The sequence below is a fragment of the Ruditapes philippinarum genome, unplaced genomic scaffold (genome assembly GCF_026571515.1).
Source record: "Ruditapes philippinarum isolate M1 unplaced genomic scaffold, ASM2657151v2 ctg4210_1_1_1_1, whole genome shotgun sequence".
NCBI classification, from domain to species: Eukaryota; Metazoa; Mollusca; class Bivalvia; order Venerida; family Veneridae; genus Ruditapes; species Ruditapes philippinarum.
The window spans coordinates 23,537-44,820 of record NW_026853619.1 but is presented as its reverse complement, the minus strand read 5'-3'; the positions used below and the strand labels follow the sequence as shown (position 1 = coordinate 44,820).

Here is a 21,284-nt window from a genome sequence, read left to right as displayed (position 1 = left end):
TTGAAAAAAAACTGTCGTTTAATCTACCGTGTGTAGAAACATTTTGAAATAACGAATTTTGAAAACGTTTAAAGTGTTGTTAACGTGACGTCACAATGTAGCGCCAAACAGCACGTGCAAAACAATCAAATCAAGTACGCTATTTTAATGTCGCAAACGAGTTTAGTTCTACATTTATTTCACTTTTAATAATTTGTATTTCGCATGGAAAATTATAAACTGAAATAGATAAACAAACAAAGTTGTATCAACGTTTTCAAAATGATGTCTGAACAATATCTTTATTTTCTAACTTATTAGTATAAAATTTCCCTGTTATGATTTAGAAACACCAGGCCCCGAGGTTATAAACATTTGAGATCGGTCTCCCAGCTCAGAAACGAGCTCCGTGCTCACCTTTGAGATCAAACTCAGGAAAGTTGAGATTATAAAAAAATTGAGTTTGAGTTCAGTCTCAAGTTGAGCTCAGAGTCTGAGATTAATAAAACCCTTCCTCAGAGTCTGAGCTCAGATTGAGATCAAAACAAATATGGCGGCCCATCTCCGCGTCCGTAGACTGAATATGCTTAGCAATCATTCTAATCGTGTTCCAAGGGTATTTAAAGATCGTTCTAATCCCTTGGAAGATCTTTCTGAAGACGAGGTGTTTCGTAGATATCGTTTTCATCCCGATACGATTGTTTACATCTTGTCATTGTTGCCGTCGTTATGCAGAAGAACCAAACGGAATTTTCCTGTGCCACCGTTGCTCCAGTTGCTGGTAACGCTACGTTATTTAGCAACTGGGAGCATGCACTTGCTTATAGGTGATTCTGTTGGACTGTCAAGGTCGACAGTCGGGCGCATAGTGAGGCAAACGACTCGTCTTTTGTGTGCTTTAGCAGATAGCTTCATTAAGTTTCCGACTGGTCCAGATGCTCTCCTAGTGAAAAATGGTTTCGCTGATGTTGCAGGTAATTATTGGTTTTTCCAACGTCGCCAAAAATAGACAAGCTTTTTTATTGGTACATGTTCTGAAATGACATCACAATGACATCACACCAAAAATTGGGGGCACATTATGGGAGAAAATATTCAACCGCCTACCTATACCTAAATTAATCAAATGAGTGTTTTTATTTCAATTATTAACAATAAACTGGATAATAAACAGACATAGTTAACACATGAAATTAAATTAAACGTGAATAAAATCGTAAAATTTATACTAGATTTGTCATATTTGTTTACATTGATAAAATATTACTTAAGATTTTGTAGCTCTTTCAAGTCTTTGGTTAAATTGACCAATATATTGTAAACCTCATTTGGTTAGTTTTTCAGCCTAAACCTACTTGATTATTTACAAGTAGGCACACACAATATTATAACAACCAGGCTGTTCTTTAAAAGGGACATATCACAGGAACTTGAAATTCTATCACTATTAACGATAATATGCAAAATATACCCCCCATATACTATAAAAAAAACACAAGGAATGAAACGCCTTTTCCCCACCCGAACATAATTTTTTTATAGTATATAGGGGGTATATTTGGATATTATAATTAATATTGGTTATTTGATAGAATTTCAAGTTCCTGTGGACATATGTATATAAATCAATGCACCTGTAATTCACAAGGTGTACTTGCGCTCCATTTGTAGTAACAATGTTATGTATTTATTGACATAAATAATTTGGCAGTTTCCTTGAATTATTTTATTTGATCCTAGCCATAACATGCAAACAGTAAATAAAATTTGTGTTATTGCAATGTAGTTGCTAAAAGTTATTTCAATATGAATGCACTTTAAGTTGCAGCCTCCAGATGAGCCAAAATATTTAAAGAAATTCAATCTTTAGAAAATGTATCAAAATTACAGGGAAAGTAAAAAAAATCAATATTTAATCAATTATTTACATTTGATGGGCGGTTAATGACTGATTTTGCAGTATCAATCACTATAATTCTACTGCATTACTAACACAGTAAAAGGTATTTATATATAGGCTAATTTGACCTCTTTTTGGTACTTTACTTGGATAATATATGTGTAAATTACTTTCTTTGTTCACCTCACAATATTTTACTTTACATTTTCGAAAATTTCTTTCAGGTTTTCCAAATGTTCTGGGATGTATTGATGGAACATTCATAAGAATAAGGCGGCCAATTGAGAACGAGGCAGATTTTGTGAACCGGAAAGGTTACCACTCCTTGAATGTTCAGGTATAAAAATAACCAAGTCATGATTATCTGATGAATAGTGTTTATTGTTTATTTGTTTATTGCAGACATGCAAATTTTCAAGACACACACACACACACACACACACACACACACACCAATACACGCATGCACACACACAAACACAAGAATGCACAAGCAAGCAGGAGGAAACAACCATATTAATACAAAATAAATATGGACACACAAACAAATGCATGCACAGAAACACACCTTTATTCATACAAATTAATACATGTATGTATAGACACATAATTTCAACAAATTTACAGAAATGCAATGGTGATCAGCTAGGATATAGCTGTCATAAACTGGTTCTGTGGAAATAAAATCATGGATTTTAGAATTTATTATACTAACTTGCAATATATAACAATGAAATTCAATTTATCTTAGTTTATTATACCATTGCTATGTTATTTTAAATACTAAACTATTAATTGCAGATGTGCTGTGACCATCAATTTAAAATAACAAGTTGTTATGCAGCTTGGCCAGGCTCAGTACATGATAGTAGAGTGTTTAGAAGTTCTTCACTGTGTGCACAGTTTGAAAATGGTAATCATATCAATCTTTAAAGCACATAAGTAGAATCAATTTAATAAACCTTACTTTCTTTGATGATCATAATATTCAAAATACTAAATTACAAATACTAGTAAAATGAATGAGAGCTGTCACAGGAGAAAGCATAGCTGGAAAAAACTATCAAAGAAAAATTAATTATGATATGAATTTATTTCTGAATCAGTATCAAAAACAGCACTCAAATGTTCTATATTTTTTGCACAATAAAATATGCATATGACCTTGTCAATAAATGTTAAACAGGCATTGTTATGCTTTAATGGAAAAGACAGCCATTTGAAAACTGAAATCAATCCCTACAAAAACGAAAATAACAAGTGCCAAAATATTTTAAGTTTTTGAAGTAAAATAATAAGTTGAAAGACCGAATAACTCTTGAAAAAAGATGCTAGAGTTATGGACCTTGTCATGCATGATGTCAGAAATGAGAAAGAACAATTAATTATCTGAAATATAGATAAGATATAATTTATTATAATAAAAAATATACTAAAAAAATCATATTTACAAATCAATTCAAAAAAGTTTAAGATAGATACCTTAAAAACTAAAGAAATTATAGTACACAAATAATGTTTTTCAAGTAAAAAATACAATATCACTATAAGTATATTTGTTGAAGTATGTATAATCTATGAATGTGTATTACTTATCTCTAAGAAAAATCTGATAACACTAGAAACACTAGAAACAGTAATGGCACTGCAAAACATAATTTGATCATTGTGCATATGAAATATCTATTGCTTTACATTGAATGTAGTGAACTTTCATATATAAATTTTGCAGGTGATCACAACGGACTCTTATTAGGAGACTCTGGCTACCCTTGCCGTAGCTTTTTGATGACCCCCTTCCTTAATCCACAAGGCAATGCCAGATGCAGGTTTAATGAGTCACTCTGCCGCACCAGAGTGCTCATTGAACAAACATTTGGCATACTGAAGCGAAGATTTCAGGTAAATATTTAAATAATAATAAACTTTCAAGCAGTTAATATTGTAAAGACTCTATATGAAGACCACCAACAGGACTGGAGCAATCTTATCTTAATTCTGGGATGATCTTATGTAAAATCATTATTGGAATACATAACACTTATTGTAACATTTACAAATCAAGCAGGTGCATTATGTTTCACAAGTGAGTAATGACCTAAGGAAAATATATAGCTGAATTTCAGATCATAACAATTAATTTTAAAGTGTAGAAAGCTAAGAAATAATTTAACAATTACACAATTTAAAAATGGAAAAATGATATTGTTTCCATATTCTTATAGTGGACTATCAAAAGGTTAGTAATATATAATTATTCTATTTAACACACATGAATATTGATCAAAATACTATGCTACTATTTTCAAGTAGGTTTTTTTCCATATAATTATGATGTTTTACAAGCGCCATTAAAATATTTTTTTTCAAACAACTATTTTATAATTATTCCCTCAAAAATTGTAAGATTTAACAAATCATAACAATTAACGTTAAAGGGTAGAAAGCTAAGAAATAAAATAATTTTTTTCATACAACTGTTTAATAATTATTACCTCAAAAATTGTAAAACAAAAATTTTGTAATGATATAGCTTTAAACATTTAAACACAGATACAATAACTTTACAATCCGGTCGTAGCTAAGATTTGGTCGTACGACCGATCTTACGGCTACGTCGCGTTTTATCAACATGGTCGTAGCTAAGACGTCGTAGATTAACGTCGTAACTTTAAGGCTGCTTCAGACCAGTCGTAAGTAGGCTTAAGATCTTAAAAATGGCGGCCATTTTTGCATAATTCCCGATAGGAACTTTCAAACAAAAATATTTGAACAATTGAAGTTTCCAACTAACGTAGGTTTTCCGCGTACATGCTTATGTACAGTGCTGATTCTATTTTAACATCCCAGGGACGCAACTATCACTTCCAGATTAATCTCCGGATAATTTCCACGAAGAAGCTATGGTTAGTTATATTTCTTTAATTTAAGTACAACCGACGTATATAATGTGTTTAATATAACTCCTGTCACATCTGTAGCTAGATTAGCAAATGATTCTTACAATTTTCTATACCGTTTCCTACTTTTCTTTTCGAAATATTTTAGTACAGAAATTTCGGACAGTGCAGATTTCGGACAGAATATAGATCTAGCTATTATTGTCAAGCTATTAAACCAATTTGATTGTTATAATTAGTTAAGTATGTTCTTTTGTAGACCCTTCAATGAAGTTGCTACAGTATCTATGTGAAAGACAAGTGTTAAAAAAGTGAAATCAACATGGCAACATTAGCCTATGTTAACCTACAGTACAGTGCTGTAATGGGAATGCAAATGAAACTGTAGCACTGTTGTTTGGTAAAGCATGCACATGTTTGCGAAATGAGCATCTTTAGATCCAATTTGGTGTATCACATGAAAAGAGGATTGTAAACAAAGGACAAGTAACTTGTGCAGACAGGTGAGTTTGAAATATAGACAGTTTTAGAGTTCACTTTACCCAGTTTTAGAGTTCACTTCACCCCTCTTTAGAACTATGAAATCTGATTAAAGCACTACACCTCCCTTTTTGTTTATGTGTTGTTATGTGCTTTACACAAATTGGAACATGTGAAATGCAATCAATTATGGTGATTAAAATATTCATTGTTTTAACACATTTCTTGTTATATAATAAGTATGGACCAAATCAAAATAGAGATATTACTTTTCCCCTAATATATTTACATGTGTATGATATTAATGATAATCAATCAAGTACATTATATTTTTTTCTAAAATATAATTATCACATTAAAACTTCAAAATAAGTTTGACTATTTAAAATAACTTATTTTGTATCTTAGATCTTAGATATGAGATATCTCTTTCACCCCTCATTTGTTCTAACTAACATTGATACTGGGAAATACATGTATGTCCCAGATTGACAGTACATTGATAGTTATGTTGAAAATCACACATAATATAATATTTTTTATCAACAATTATATAGCAGATTTTTCTTTATTTTTGTGTCACATTGATACTTTAAATTGTCTTTCATGTAATGTTTCAGAAAATGGTGTAATATATTGAAGTTCCATGTTGCAAGTTAACTTGTCAGGGTTAAAAATGTTGAAAATTGCCTTGAGTTAAACATTTTACAAAAAAATACTAAAAGAAGAAAATTAACAGACAAAAGGTTTATTTGTTGTTAAAATATTTATTCTAGAAATAATCAGGGATGATGGGTGAAGTGCCTTACAGACTAAAAAGTCAAAGTTATATTGCGTTTTTATTGATTATCAAAGAGCTTTCGATTCGGTAAATAGAGATGCCCTATGGGTTAAACTTATTCAAGCAGGTGTCAGCTGTAAAATGACAAATATGATTAAACTTATCTATAATAATGTACAATTATGTGTAAAAATATCAAATACTATGGAGTTATCTAACTTTTTTGATGTTACAATAGGATTAAAGCAAGGCGATCCATTATCTCCCCTGTTATTTACATTATTTATCAATGATATTGCTGAGAATTTGAACTTTGATACTATGACAGATAAGGATCTTGAACTTTTATCAATGTATTTAATTTTGTTTGCTGATGATATAGTTTTATTCACTACTGATCCAACAAGCTTGCAATCTCAAATAGACCAGATATATAACTATTCTGAAAAATGGGGTCTCAACATTAATGTTAATAAAACAAAAGTTTGTGTTTTTGAAAAACGTAAACAAGTCAGGGGAAATGAGTTTTTTATAAATGAAGAGAAAATTGAATATGTTGATAACTTTACTTATTTAGGTGTCCGATTTACATATACTGGTAATATGTGTGGTGCAGTAAAAGCATTAAACGATCAAGCTCTAAGAGCCTACAACAATTTATTGTCTTTATTATAATATTAGTCTAGACATTAAAACAAAACTTAAACTTTTTGATTCTATGATAGCACCAATTTTACTATATGGGTCAGAGGTATGGGGTCTGTACGTTTCTGTAAATACATCTTGGGTGTTAAAAAAACTCCAACATCTGCCGTTTGTGGTGAACTTGGCAGAATCCCATTATCAGTCATTTGTAAAGAAATGTCAATAAAATTTGGTTAAAGTTTATGAAAACTCCCGACTCCCCTATGTATATGTTATATAGAGACCTATGTATTAATGTAAACACAAATTGTTGGGCATCTAAACTCCATTCAATTATTGATCATTTAGGTCTTAAAAATATTCGCTTAAATTACGACTGTAATGCAAATTATTTAAATTTGTTTAAAAGTAGGATTCGGGACCAGTTTATTCAAGATTGGAATCATACAATTAATACTTCACCGAAATTACACTATTATTGTAAGTTTAAACAATTGTTTGAGTTTGAAGATTATTTAGTTTCAATTAGCAATGAGACTACAAGAAAATCTCTTACTCGCTTTAGACTTAGTTCACATAATTTGGAAATTGAACAAGGGAGATTTAATTGGATTGATAGACAGAATAGATTATGTAAATTATGTAATCAAAATGTTATTGAATCTGAGTATCATTTTTTGCTATGTTGTAATAAATATGATGATTTAAGAAGACAATACTTGGGAAATATCCCATGGCCAAATGTTCATAAATTCATACAGCTTATGTCAACAAAAAATAAATTTAAACTTTTTAAAATAGCGAAATTTATAGATGAGTCAATGAAATGCCGAAACAATTATTTAGAATTTCTCACGGCTTCTTAACGAATTCTTAAATCATTGTCTCTTAAGTATAAAATTGATTGATTATTAACTTGTATTTTTCTGTACATTTGTTTAATTATATCAGTGTAAAATGTAAACATGTTTATAGTTATATTGCTGTTAAATGTCTTTGCCATATAATGTATGTGTGTAAATGGCCAAAGACAATGTTCATTGTCGATTTGCCAATAAACTTGAAACTTGAAACTGATTTTGGGGTGTGAAGTGTCTTGTTTACACATTTAAACAAATACTATTGTATTATATATTGTAGTAATGTTAGATTTGTGGGAATCATTATAAGATTTACTCATAGGTTGTTAAAGTTTATGTAGATATTATCCTAGTAGGCTTCTTTTCAGGTATTACTTGATTTTTGTTTATACATGTACATGCTATATAGAGTCTATAAAATTGTAGCTGAATTTTTATCTGATTTTCCTTACAGATATAAGGCAGCATGAATAGTTAGTACTTGGTGCATCTGCTGATCAATGTGTTTGTCAAAGAGGACATTAACAATGATGAGGCTGTATATCACCAGGGTCAGTAGTGACAAACTTATTTTAGAAACAGTAATATAAAAGTAAAATGACCTTACACTGTCAGGGAACTGACAGTTATAGAGGAATATAAAAAAAAATCAACAGTGAGAACTTCTTTAAAAGCTCAATGACTGTGACTGGCAAATTCACATATTTCAAAGACATTCATAATTATTGAATAAAAACTATTCACATTTAGTTTATAAGGATTTCATTTGAATTATACATTTTCATATTTATCTGTTCATGACATTTCATATGAGATAGTTTGTAAAAAAATATTGTATCAAATTACAATGTTAATTATTTGATTTTAAGTCAGAATATTCTCTGTAATGTTTCAGATTACTGCTGAATGATGGAAGGTTTACAGCTAAACAATCTTATGATTGGAATCAATATCCAGGGACAGCTCTCCCTTACAGGGTCCAAGTGTTGTGACCTTGTTATATGGCCAACAAAGGGCATTTAAGTCCTAAAGATAGTTAAGAATAAAGTTATATAGACTATCAAACATTTCATCAATTTACCAAAAGAATGGAATTTTACCCAAATGATTTTGGGTTTTTATAACACGTAAACATTACTTAATCGGACATAAAATTAAAAATTTGACCGTAGAAATGTGTCTTTAAAGTAGGGCATTATAAGAGAAAAAATCGTGTAGACAGCTCAATTTACCGCGGACATTGTGTTTCAAAATCTTTTGAAGTCGTGAATTTAAATTTGTAAATAATCAGCATGGAAACTACGACAAGTTAAGATATTTGATAGGCCTGAGTGATTCATTACAAAGCATTTGAACGAAAAACGTGCATTTATTATACAATAATGCACGAAGAATTATATCGGCCTTCGTGATTATACTACTACGCATTTGAACTCAAACCGTGCATTATTCTACAACAATGCACTCAGAATTGATATCTATTTCCTAAATATGAAATCCGTATTGTACTGCAACTGTCGTTAAATATAGTACAAAAACATTGTTGACTTTGTTTTTTTTTTACTTTAATGCTGTTTTCGCCTAAAGAATTCGCCACAATTGCTTAATTTTTGTCATGATCAGAAAAATGAGAATTCGGAAATATATATATATATATATATATATATATAAGTCCTAAAGATAGTTAAGAATAAAGTTATATAGACTATCAAACATTTCATCAATTTACCAATTTTCCATACATACAGCTCTGGGATACCATCGAGCACTCTGTCTAGGGTTTGTACTGACTTTTAGTGTTATTTGATTTATATATATATATATATATATAAATACTAGACGAAGAATTTCCCAAGGAACACTTGCTACACAAAATATTCAATAGAAACACAGTCAAATTAAGTTATAGTTGCATGAACAATATAAAAACATAATCGACGGACATAACAAAGCTATTCTTTCCAAAGAAATAGTAAAAAATCAGCCTAAAACATGCAATTGTAGGAAAATAATAGATTGCCCCATGTCAGGACGATGCTTGGTGAAATCGGTTGTATATAGAGCTACAGTGGAAACAAACGACGACAAGCCTAAACAAACTTATGTAGGATTAACAGAAAATACCTTTAAAACCCGATTTACAAACCACAAAGCATCATTTAGAAATCCTAAGCTTAAAAACAGCACTGAATTAAGTAAATATATCTGGGAACTCAAAAAAGAAAACATCGACTTTAACATAACATGGAATATCTTAAAACAAGCCTCACCCTACAACCCAGCCTCCGACCGATGCAACTTGTGCCTATGGGAGAAATTCTACATTATCTGCAAACAAGAAAACGCTAAACTTAACAAAAGAAACGAACTTGTAACAACCTGCAGACATTCCAGGAAATATCTATTAAGCAACTTTAAAAAATGAACAGTATTAATATAGTTACGCCCCTTTATTGAGAAACCACCATTTACACTTCATAGTTACGTCCCTTTATTGAGAACTACCATTTACACTTCTGAAGATTGCGTTTTGCGCATGAAACTAATTAGTAAAGGAAAATGTGTTTTTCAATGTGTTGATTGAATATAAATCCATACATACAGCTCTGGGATACCATCGAGCACTCTGTCTAGGGTTTGTACTGACTTTTAGTGTTATTGGATTTATATATATATATATATATATATATATATATTGCTTGCCAATATCACATGTATTTATCAGTATTTCGTATAACATTATTAAAAATGCCAACAGAACAGGTGTTTCTAAATCATAACGGGGAAATTTTATACTAATAAGTTAGAAAATAAAGATATTGTTCAGACATCATTATGAACCTAAGTACTAGTATCTTAAATGTGTTTGTCCATTTCCTGTGTTCCACTTTATCTTATCGTTGAAACTCATTCAAATTTTTGTGCAAATAACGAGAAAAACAGCAGCTGTATCGTCTCTTCTATCAATGTACAATACCCTGCAATGTAAATTATATACTGTGAGTTTATGTGTAAAATATCGTCAGAAAACAAGATAGCCCGTATTTCTTTCAGAATTGGATGCAACATACGATAAATATAATACAAGTTTTTAATATCTCGATGTGTGCATAATAAAGAAGTAAACGTTTGCCTATGTTTTTAAATTAAAATAATTCCTGTTAAAAATTGAATTCTGCTGAAGCCGGAGACAGGGGGCGTAGATAACTTGCACATGCTAGAATCGTTCATGAAAATGCTCAAACAAAACGAGCCTGCAACATTATCACTTTTGACGTTTTGGACCTTTTATAGGGATTTTTTTACCATTTCCCAAACATCAGCAGAGAAAGCCAATGTATTGAATCCAATTACATTATTTAGTACATAAATAGTATTTAAAAACACTTTATAATTCATTTATTTTTGTAATTCTGAAAAAACCTTAACGCCTACAAACACAATAACATGAATCATGGAAACTTTTTATGCCCCCACAAAGTGGGAGCATATAGCGTTGCACTTGTCCGTCCGCCTGTCCGTCCGTCCGTACATACGTCCCGAAATCTTGTGAACGCAACTCCTCTTAAACCTGATGACAGATTTTGCTTAAACTTTCAGGGATGAACAACCTTAATGTGTAGATGGTAGTAAAGGAAGGAATTTTCGCTGCGACGAAATTTAACAGAATACTGGCCCTTTGTTGAATTTTTCAATATATACAATGTAGAAATTTTGTGAACGCAACTCCTCTTAAACCGGATGGCAGATTTTGATTAAACTTCCAGGGATGAACGACCTTAATGTGTTGATGGTTGTAAAGGAAGTAATTTTTGCTGCGACCAATTTCAACAGAATTATGGCCCTTTTTATTTTTTCTCTATATACCATATAGAAATTTTGTGAACGCAACTCCTATTAAACCTGATGACAGATTTTGCTTAAACTTCCAGGGATGAACAACCTTAATGTGCAGATGGTAGTAAAAGGAAGGAATTTTCGCTGCGACGAAATTTAGCAGAATACTGGCCCTTTGTTGATTTTTTCACTATATACTATGTAGAAATTTTGTGAACGCAACTCCTTTTAAACCAGGTGGAAGATTTTGCTTAAACTTTTAGGGATGAACAACTTTAATGTGTAGATGGTAGTAAAGAAAGAAATTTTTGCTGCGACCAAATTTAACAGAATCATGGTCCTTTGTTGACTTTATCACTATATACTATGTAGAAATTTTGTGAACGCAACTCCTCTTAAACCGGATGGCAAATTTTGCTTAAACTTCCAGGGATGAACAACCTTAATGTGTAGATGGTAGTTAAGGAAGGAATTTTTGCTGCGACCAATTTTAATAGAATTATGGCCCTTTTTTATTTTTTCTCTATATACCATATAGAAATTTTGTGAACGCAACTCCTCTTAAACCGGATGCCAGATTTTGCTTAAACTTCCAGGGATGAACAACCTTAATGTGTACATGGTAGTAAAGGAAGGAATTTTTGCTGCGACCAAATTAAACATAATTATGGCCCTTTGTTGATTTTTAGTTTTCAATTTGTGGCACATGTAGTCCAAAAATATATTTGACCTAGAGTCATAAAATTGGCAGAACAGAGGCGTGTGGGGGCATGCGTGTCCTATGGACACATTTCTAGTTTTAATATATTCATGTATATATATATATGCTACAGTGTATTTTGGCCCGGCGGTCTCTTATCGCGGAAAAAAAAATACATTGTATTGTAAAGCGTGGCAATCATTTTATGAAAAATACTCTTCGATTGTACTCTTAAAGGTCCAAAAATGCTTTTATTATTTTTCTTATCAAAAATGTTTAAAATCTTATTTTTTTTTGTTTCCTGTTATTTTTCCTAAAAGTTACGCATTAGCCATTTGCCTGAACTTTTGCTTCTATTGCCTTTTTTAAAGGGATTAAGTATTTTGTATGGAAGTCAAAATGCTACTTTGTTTACATTTTGCTATATTTTGCGCGATAAGCATTTAACATGTTCTAAAATCACAGTTCAATGTTATAACACTCACGTTTCGCCTTACTAAATATTGGGAAAAATCGTTTCTAAAGCATAATAATTATAGCTTAAACACATGCGTAACTATTTGAGGAAAGCAACATACATGTTTCAGCAGACAGTATGTCTTTCTTTGGAATCTCTGTCAAAAGGTGCAAGAGGTAGTATACACGATACTTGACGGTCCACTGATGGAAGAGGTGGTGATTTTTGTGAAGCTTAAGACCGGTCATGCATCCAAAAAACAAAATATTTAGTATTTTACATTTCTTATCTCTGTTTATCAACTTCACTCATTTAAAATAAATAGTAAAATATTAAAATTTGAAATTAATTTCAAAACAAGTATTTGAATTGTTTAACTTTATCAATGTTTTTAATTGTTTCATTTAAACATTTCTAAAATGCTTCTTATCTCTTCTATATTGTAAAGGCTAATCTTGAAAAGATATGAAGATTAAACATACCTTTATTTTCTCACCCCCTCCTAAAAATGAAAGCAAGATACTTTTTACAAATTATCAAAAATTATCATATAAATGCACAATACTTAATGTCTTGAGCAGAATCTGTTTCCATTATGATTATAAAGAAATACAGATTGTTTTTCAATATCATAATCAAGTTATGTACATAAATGAAAACATATACGTATTTTTGATACATCAAATTTAATTGAAATAATCAAAGTGAAAAAAGAGGAAAATATGAGTCTTGTTGAATCAGCATCCATCGTAAATCAGGTTAAATTATTTGTTTTGTTCACTTTTTAATTAGCTATTTCTTCATTAAATAAAATGGGCAAGATTTCCGAAGATTCAAACACTGATTCAAGTTTAAATGCTTGAATTGATATATATCTTTGTAGAACAAACGGCCATTAAAAAGGATCGCCCATTTCTTTGATGAAAAATCAAGAATAAGCTAAGACCGCAGCTAAGAAAAATAAATCAAAGCACAGAAGGCGCTGAATTTGTTTGGGTTTCAGAATGTCAGAAAGGTGAAGGTCGTGAGATTATAAAACAATTTGTTTTTGTATAGTTCCACCAATGCTTTCCAGCGTTTTAATTGTAGTAGACTGGCTATAAGACTTATTGCAACACCGATATTCAATCCAATGTTAATTTGACTTAAACAATTTGAAAAAAAAAATGAATTGCCTTAACTGGGATTTGAACTCCAGACCTCTCGATTCCTAAGCGAGCGCGCAAACCCCTCGGCTACGGTAAATTTATATGTTAACGGCCGGAAGAAAACCATATTATTACAAATTAAGGTTTGTTACGACGCTAACTGTTGTTTTACACTTGTGTAAATAATCATGGCGCTTACTATAAGCATGTATATCTATAAAGAATAAAACAATATTAAAAAGCTTAGACCATTCGGGAATTATTTTGCTTGAAAATTAATGCGCCTGTCATGTGACCATTACACAATGATCTCCCCTGAATTTGTCGGCCTTAGTGTTACATAAAAAGGGAAGTAACCGCTTCAAAAAAGCGGACTACTTTCGGCATTAGAGTCTGAAATTCCACTACCATTATTTGTTTGGTCTGACGACCCAAACAAATAAAAATGAATATTTTACGTATTACATCTGAGGATGAAATTAATCACTTTTTTGATGATGATAATTAATTTAATTCACCAGAAGCAGATCAAAAGTTTGTTTTGAAATCACTATAACGACATGTACAGCTTGTTAAAGGTAAATATGATAAAAAAATACAAAAGTAGGAATTAACAGTTTAAAGTGATAAAGATAGTTTCTGGCGTATGGTCACTAATTAAATGAATGTACTTCGTTTTACTCGAAAATAATTGGCAAAAACAAACCAGAAATCGTATCCGTAAGGGCACTAATGTCGTAAAATAGATAAGCATTAAGTTTCGCATTCTTTCAATATAAAGAACATTTTATATTGTAATATAAATAATATTATAAATATGTATTGACAATAGTCACTTAGCCGCAGCAGCCGCAGCAGCCGGGGCATTGATTATTGCATGGACAGTAAGTGCAATGACACGTCGGGTTTGGCAAACAATTCCTGATACGCCTTCTTTTACAAATCAATGTAATTATTACTGATGCGCTGATACCGAGTCCACCTACTGAAAAGCCTATGATAGCGTCTCTGAAAACAAAATTATTTTCTGTGATCAATTTATAAAATAAGTGTTGAAAATGTATAATTTTGATTCTATACTTACTGACGATTCACAGCAATTACGTTTTATTTAAAATCTTTAAATAAACTCGATAAACAAAATAACTGGTTTTGAATACTAGTATTAAGAAACACTGAATCGTAACATATTTATTGAAGGAATTATATTGAATTAAATCTCATTTTTCAGGACAAAAAGAAATTGCATTGCGTTGTGATTATAAAAAGTAAATCTAATATTTAGTGCCACACATCACTCAACACCCTGTAACCTGTATAAAAATTCTAGAAGGTACTATCCTTATTTTGGTGTGCGTATTAAAATGCCATATAGAATGTATCTCTCTGACAAACATCCCGGCTTTGTGTAAACATTGTGATATTGAACATTCCAAGTGTGAAGTGAATACCTTTTGAAAAAAAAAATTATATTTATCAAAATATATTTATATTTATCAAAGTATCATTGTGTCAACAACGTATAAATGTTACATTTTTTAAATCGAAATAAGCCTAAAAGAAATTAATGTAAAATCGGACCAATCATTTTACGAAGAAGACTATTACTTTTAACAATCGTCCTTTAAAAAACGTTAAAAAAGGATCGTATAATGACAAATTTTTAACAATGTCCGTTAACCTGTAGCTTAACAAAGGCTCCGTTTTGATAAGGCTTAAATGCATACATTTGAACTTTTGGATACTGTTTTGGATTCGCAGACGCCTCTGAGACCAGTTTTACAGTAATTAATGTTCAAGCCATGGCATTCAAAGACCAATGAAATATGAAAACATTGAGGTAAAGTATAAGAAATCTTAACACATGACATAAACATAAACTTGTGCGTGGATTTCTTGATAAAGAGAGAGTTTTTCTTACGATGACGACTTTTCCTTTTTTTTGTCTGTAAAGAAAATCATAAAAAGAAACTTGTAAACATTATGTTGTTGCTCTGATGGTTGTTTACAAAAATGCAGAAAACAATTTTCCTTGCAATCTTCAGTTTAGAAAAGTTAAGTGCGGATATCTTATGTAATTTGAAACAACACTAGGTAGGATTGACTAAGACAGTGCAAAGACTTTAAAGAAAACGTTATTTTTAAATCGTATGCTTGCTCCGAGCTTCACTTCAGTTTCTTATATTTTTCTGGTCCTTCGGGATCACTGATTCAGGCACTTTGTAATTTTGAAAATTGAATACCGCTCAAGCCGGTGCTAAGGGCGCATTTTTATCTGTCCCTCATGTCTCAATTGCGTTGTAATAAATGCTTCCGAGAGATCACACTTTGTCCAGATTTAAAAAAGAAAGATGTGTCCTGTACTGACCTACACTGCACGGACGTGGAAACAAAGTTCATACCAAAATTATCAATCCGATCTATAAAGATAAAACAATTCTAAAATTCTCATCAAAAGTTTGGCGACAAAAATTCCGAGATATATGTAATATGCGAACGTACAAATGATTTTGTATGATATAATATTACAAAACATAACACGTTGTGATATGAAATGGCATCGTTTATATTACAAACTTATAATATATAGCAAAGGACACTGGTTAGACAACGGATCTAAGAAATAAGCGCCTGTCTATGACTAGATACCGAGCCCCAAATTCATTTAAAGATTATCAAAGATTATCAATGACATGTCATATAACGCAACCTTAGTGCAGTCAGGTATGTATAATATACGTACCTGGTGCAGTACTTCGCCTCGGACAATTTTGTTATTTATCCTAGCGAACTGTCTTCATACGTCTGTAAGAAGACACCTTTGAAGAAAAACTCGTACTGTATCCATTACATAAGGGGATAAAATCATGGACTCGCCACATATTCAGTCGTAAAAGTTGGGTTCTACCATCTTGTCATGTTTGTTTGTTTTTATTAACCTGTCAATTCCATACTAATTACACGGTCAATGCACACACTTTATTATTCTTCGAAAGATTTTCGGTAATTTCCGTGAGATGTACGCAGTGAGATTTGATTCAATATACTGTGTGCCTATACAGGTCGGAATAGCGCAATAGGGTAAGGTACGGGTTAATGATTACAAAGTGTCATACGTGTTGTAAGATCGGCACCGCGTAACTCCAACTTTTTTTACTTTTTTTTCCCTTATTATAACTATTTTCAACATTATCGAAACTATAATTGCTTGCTATGTTGTTCGTTTTGATTTAATATGTTCAGCAATTATTTTTGATAAAGTCTAAAAATTTTTTAAACAATATGCTTTCAGAATTAAAATTTATGAATAATTCGAAAATTAGAAAATGTCATTTCAATTACAAATCGGGATGTAAATGTTTCTTAGTTGATTCATATATGTGTAGGCACTAGGCAATATTGGAAGCACTCGGCCATTTACATGAAAATATACTGCAAAAATAAAGAAAAAGAGTAGGCCTTAAAACAATGGCAAAAGTAGGGATCGAACTACAGACCCCTAATATATTAGACAATCACTCTACCGTCTGTGCTATCGCGCATTCGACAAGGCCTATGCATTAAGCTAGTGACTTTTCAAAACTTAGTTATTACCTCCATATTTATTCTCGTAAACTGCACGGATAGAACCGAAGTGAAATCGAATATTTAAATGAGTGCTATAATGTATTCAAAATTGACAGGTCAATTGAATCAGACTATACAAACAGACATTCACATTAGGTGCGCTACTGTTTACAATAGAGTTGTATTTTTCCAAGTTGTAACTGTAAAAGTTTGTTTTTACCTCGGGATAAGTTAAGTGAAACCACATTTGCCGCGAACCTCTTTACACTTTTAATTGATAAATCATATATAAAACACGTATACATCTCGTTTATATTTGCGTATTAATTCAATCTCCGTAGAGAAGTAGATTTTTTCTAAAGTTCTTCCACGAAATTAATTTGAACGGGAAACCACTTTAAAGTCACACTAAAATATGCAGTATGTGCACTTAACAGGCGAATATGAAACTTTTAAGATCGCTTATTAGTAAGTACTTCCGGATGTTAAACACAAAATCGTAAAAGAAACTGAACGTGCTAGGGACGTGGTTATTACGTTACATATATTACATAAAATATGTCAGATTTCAAACATTTCAGACTTAAACGGAAAACAATTTAAATCTAAAATAACCTTCGCTTTGAAAATGAATTTAATTGTAGATGATAATGGTCATAAGGCTGTACCTTTTTGTACATATTTACACAATCATTTATGTGTTTTATTTATGTCGTCTATTGTTAGACCATTGACCATTGTTAGATTTTCACAAAATTAAACGATTGCTCTGGTCTGTAAATAAAACAGCTTACGATTTGCAATACCATACGCAAAACGTTATTCGTGTAAAAATTCTTTCCAGTCCTTATGATTGAAGTGGTCTATACAATTAATTATACATACATGTATTAGTACTTTTCATTTAAAGATCTAACTTTCATAGAAACAAAAGACCTAGAAAAATGATCCTCTTATCAGCGATAACGTTAGGGTCGGCCCTGAATAACGTTTGCTTTGTGGAACAAAGAAATATATTCAATTCAAATTAGTATACTTATTTCTTTCCATAAAAAATGAAATGTCATGCAAAAAGGGGAAGATAATCGTGAAAGATGTTTTTGCAAATTCTCAAAATTATTATAGATATTCTATAAATTTTAAAATTTTGCATACTATTTCACTGTAAAAATGAAATGCATTTCGAAATTGTAGATTAAACTGAAAGTGATTTTTCACTTTATTATTTCCCTAATGTTTCGGCTTTTTCATTAATTTTCTCAACTAAATGTAACAGATATTCAATTCAAACTTAAAACGCTTGTTCACTTTTTAAAGCAGATAATTCCACCAGGCATACCATCATTTCTACTCTTATTTTATCATACTATTATTAAACAAGAGCACCGCTAGGCGGAGCATTATATGCCCGAAAAGTGTTTTTTAGTAAGGATGAAGTTTGTAAGACATGGGAATATTTCATATGAATATCATATTATGAATAATTGTGGGAAACGAAGTAGAGATACCATATAACAATACCATTCAGAATGCTCCTCTTCAAGAAGCAATCCTCTTTTATAGCTGAAGAACCTTCTTATATACACAGTTGCTGTTTCTAAAGCACCACCATCAAGTAGTTATCTTGTTATTAAAATGCTTCGACAGATGGACGGAAAGACGCCAGGGGTATGATATAATATAAGCAAATATTTTAGGGTGTATAATTAATGTACTCAGTATAAGTGGTCATAATATGAAGTTGACTGTTGCAAAACTGTTTATAATATTAAGGTCCTTTAATATTGACCTTTGACCTTGTGACCCCAATAGATATGGATCTTTGATTCAATATAGGCAATCATCCTATGAAGTTTGTACACTGTAAGCCAAATGGAACTTGTTATGCCCCAGAAATCGTAATTTTCAGTTTTTAGGTTATTGTCACCCTGACCTAAAACCTTATGACCTTAAATCAATAGGGGTCATATATTGGACATGACTGTTCATTCTATAAAATTTTACAGCTGTAGGTTGATAAATAATTAAGTTATTGAGCGAAAACCATTTTCAGTGTTAAGGTTAAAGTGACCTTGACCTTGTGACCCAAAAATCAAAAGGGTTCTTTTACACAATATTGACAATCATCCTATTTGATCACTGTGGGCCAAATGAAACTCAAGTTATGTTCCAGAAACGATAATTTTCAGTGTAGAGATCATTGTGACCCTGACCTTTAACCTTATTGTCCTAAAATCAATACGGATCTTGTATTGAACATGGGTGTTCATCCTTTAAAATTTTACAGCTGTAGGTTGATTAATACTTAAGTTATTGAGCAGGATCTGTTTGCAGTTTAATATTATAGTGACCTTGCCCTTTGACCCAAAAATCATTAGGGGTGTTGTACTCAATATGGACAGTCATCCTATGAACATTGAATATTGCGGGCCAAATGGAACTCAAGTTATGCCCCGGAAACCAAATTGCTAACGGACGGACGAACGGATGGACGGACGGACGGAAGTTCTAACAGGACAAAAATAATATGGCACTTTATTGTTCTCTCTATTGTTCTTTTTAGTCACACAAAAGAAAAAAGCCACATAAAAACATTAAGAAATGAATGACATCAAAGAGAAAGAACAGTTACCTTTTGTACCTCTAGCCACATTATTACTGTCCGTGAGAGAGGACGGACATACGGACGGACGCCAGGGGGTATAACATAAAATGCCTGAAATTCTTTCGTGCATATAAAAAGTGACGACTGCCGTCCGCTGACATGTCTTGTAAGATAAGATATTTGACATCAGATAAAATTTTTGTAAGTGAAATGTTATATGTTAAAAAGACAGGATCAACCGAACAAATGAACTAATTAGCCTTTGATGATGCAATCAAAGGTTCTTGAAATTAAAATACTTAAGCTTTAGTGAATAATCTATGCGACGTCTTCGTCAGATTCGGTTATGTTTTATTCAATGAAATATATTTGAGATAATCCGAAAAATACCAAATAGTAAACATATTGAAGGTATCATGCAACTTAATGAATCAAATTCAAAGAAATTTCATTGAATGAAAATTGCACAAAACTTACCTTTTATCAATTTTTAAGCACAACTTCTACTTTATTAACAAAACTTCCTTGTCTGCTCCTTGGGCATTCAGATTAACTAAACCCCTTATAGTAAAATACGCTTTTTAAAAGCCACTTGTTAATTTCCAGCCGGAAATATCTATTTTCATTTGATTGTCATATTTCACATACAGGCAGGAATAAAGTACAAAACATTTTTATAAGGAGACACATATTTTATTATATTAAAAGTTTGTTGAATGAATTATAAGCTCATTATTATTATTATATTATTACTGTTGTTTTTGTAGTTACTGATGTGATCTATGTTGTTGTTCGATAAACATCTGTACATGTATAATTATAAAACATAGATAAAACCTGGAATATTGCCAACTTTTCTCTTCCTTTCGTCAAGTGCACGTCGTTGAGAATTCACCCACAGATAATCGGCAGCAATTGAAGATCCACTGAAACATGTAAGACAGACAGCCCGTCCACATGCTCTCTACAGATAAAATATCTTTTAAGGCGGCACTACAATTTGTACCATGTCATAATACATCTTAATAAAGATAAAAAAAAATCTTACAATAACGATATCTCAAGAAGATCTTAAAAATACATTTTTCCTGGTGTCTTAAATTTAAACATTGGGTGTCATTCTTGTACTCAGTATAATGTCTTAAAATAGTAAGGATTAAATGATACGTGATGTGTATCTATCAAAATATATATTTACATATTTATATTTATTTACATATTACAAGCCCGCAACACATAATAGAGCAATTGTGTTTTAAGTATCATTGATTGTGACCTTCTCTACTCGCATTATGCAGCTGGTACTTATCTGTATATCCGACAAGCTGCAAAAGATAAAGAGGAATACTAAGAAAACATCTACAAACTGGAAAAAAGTAGTCAAAAATATCTTATTGTTTCAAGTATTTAAGGTTCAAGTAAGTG

General features: G+C 31.4%; 1 protein-coding gene and 1 long non-coding RNA gene across 2 annotated transcripts; both read left to right on the top strand.

The window, feature by feature from the left end:
* The first annotated feature begins 512 nt into the window (after positions 1-512).
* LOC132737380 (putative nuclease HARBI1) lies at positions 513-3,793 on the top strand. The gene is made up of 4 exons (XM_060724657.1): positions 513-953; positions 2,104-2,216; positions 2,681-2,792; positions 3,612-3,793. Exons 1-4 carry the CDS (start codon positions 530-532, stop codon positions 3,791-3,793), a joined length of 831 nt encoding a protein of 276 aa, XP_060580640.1. The 5' UTR covers positions 513-529.
* Positions 3,794-4,808: 1,015 nt separating this feature from the next.
* Positions 4,809-8,623, top strand: LOC132737379 (uncharacterized). The gene is made up of 3 exons (XR_009626728.1): positions 4,809-5,282; positions 8,000-8,096; positions 8,441-8,623. It is a non-coding gene; the product is annotated as an uncharacterized LOC132737379 (long non-coding RNA).
* Positions 8,624-21,284: the final 12,661 nt, after the last annotated feature.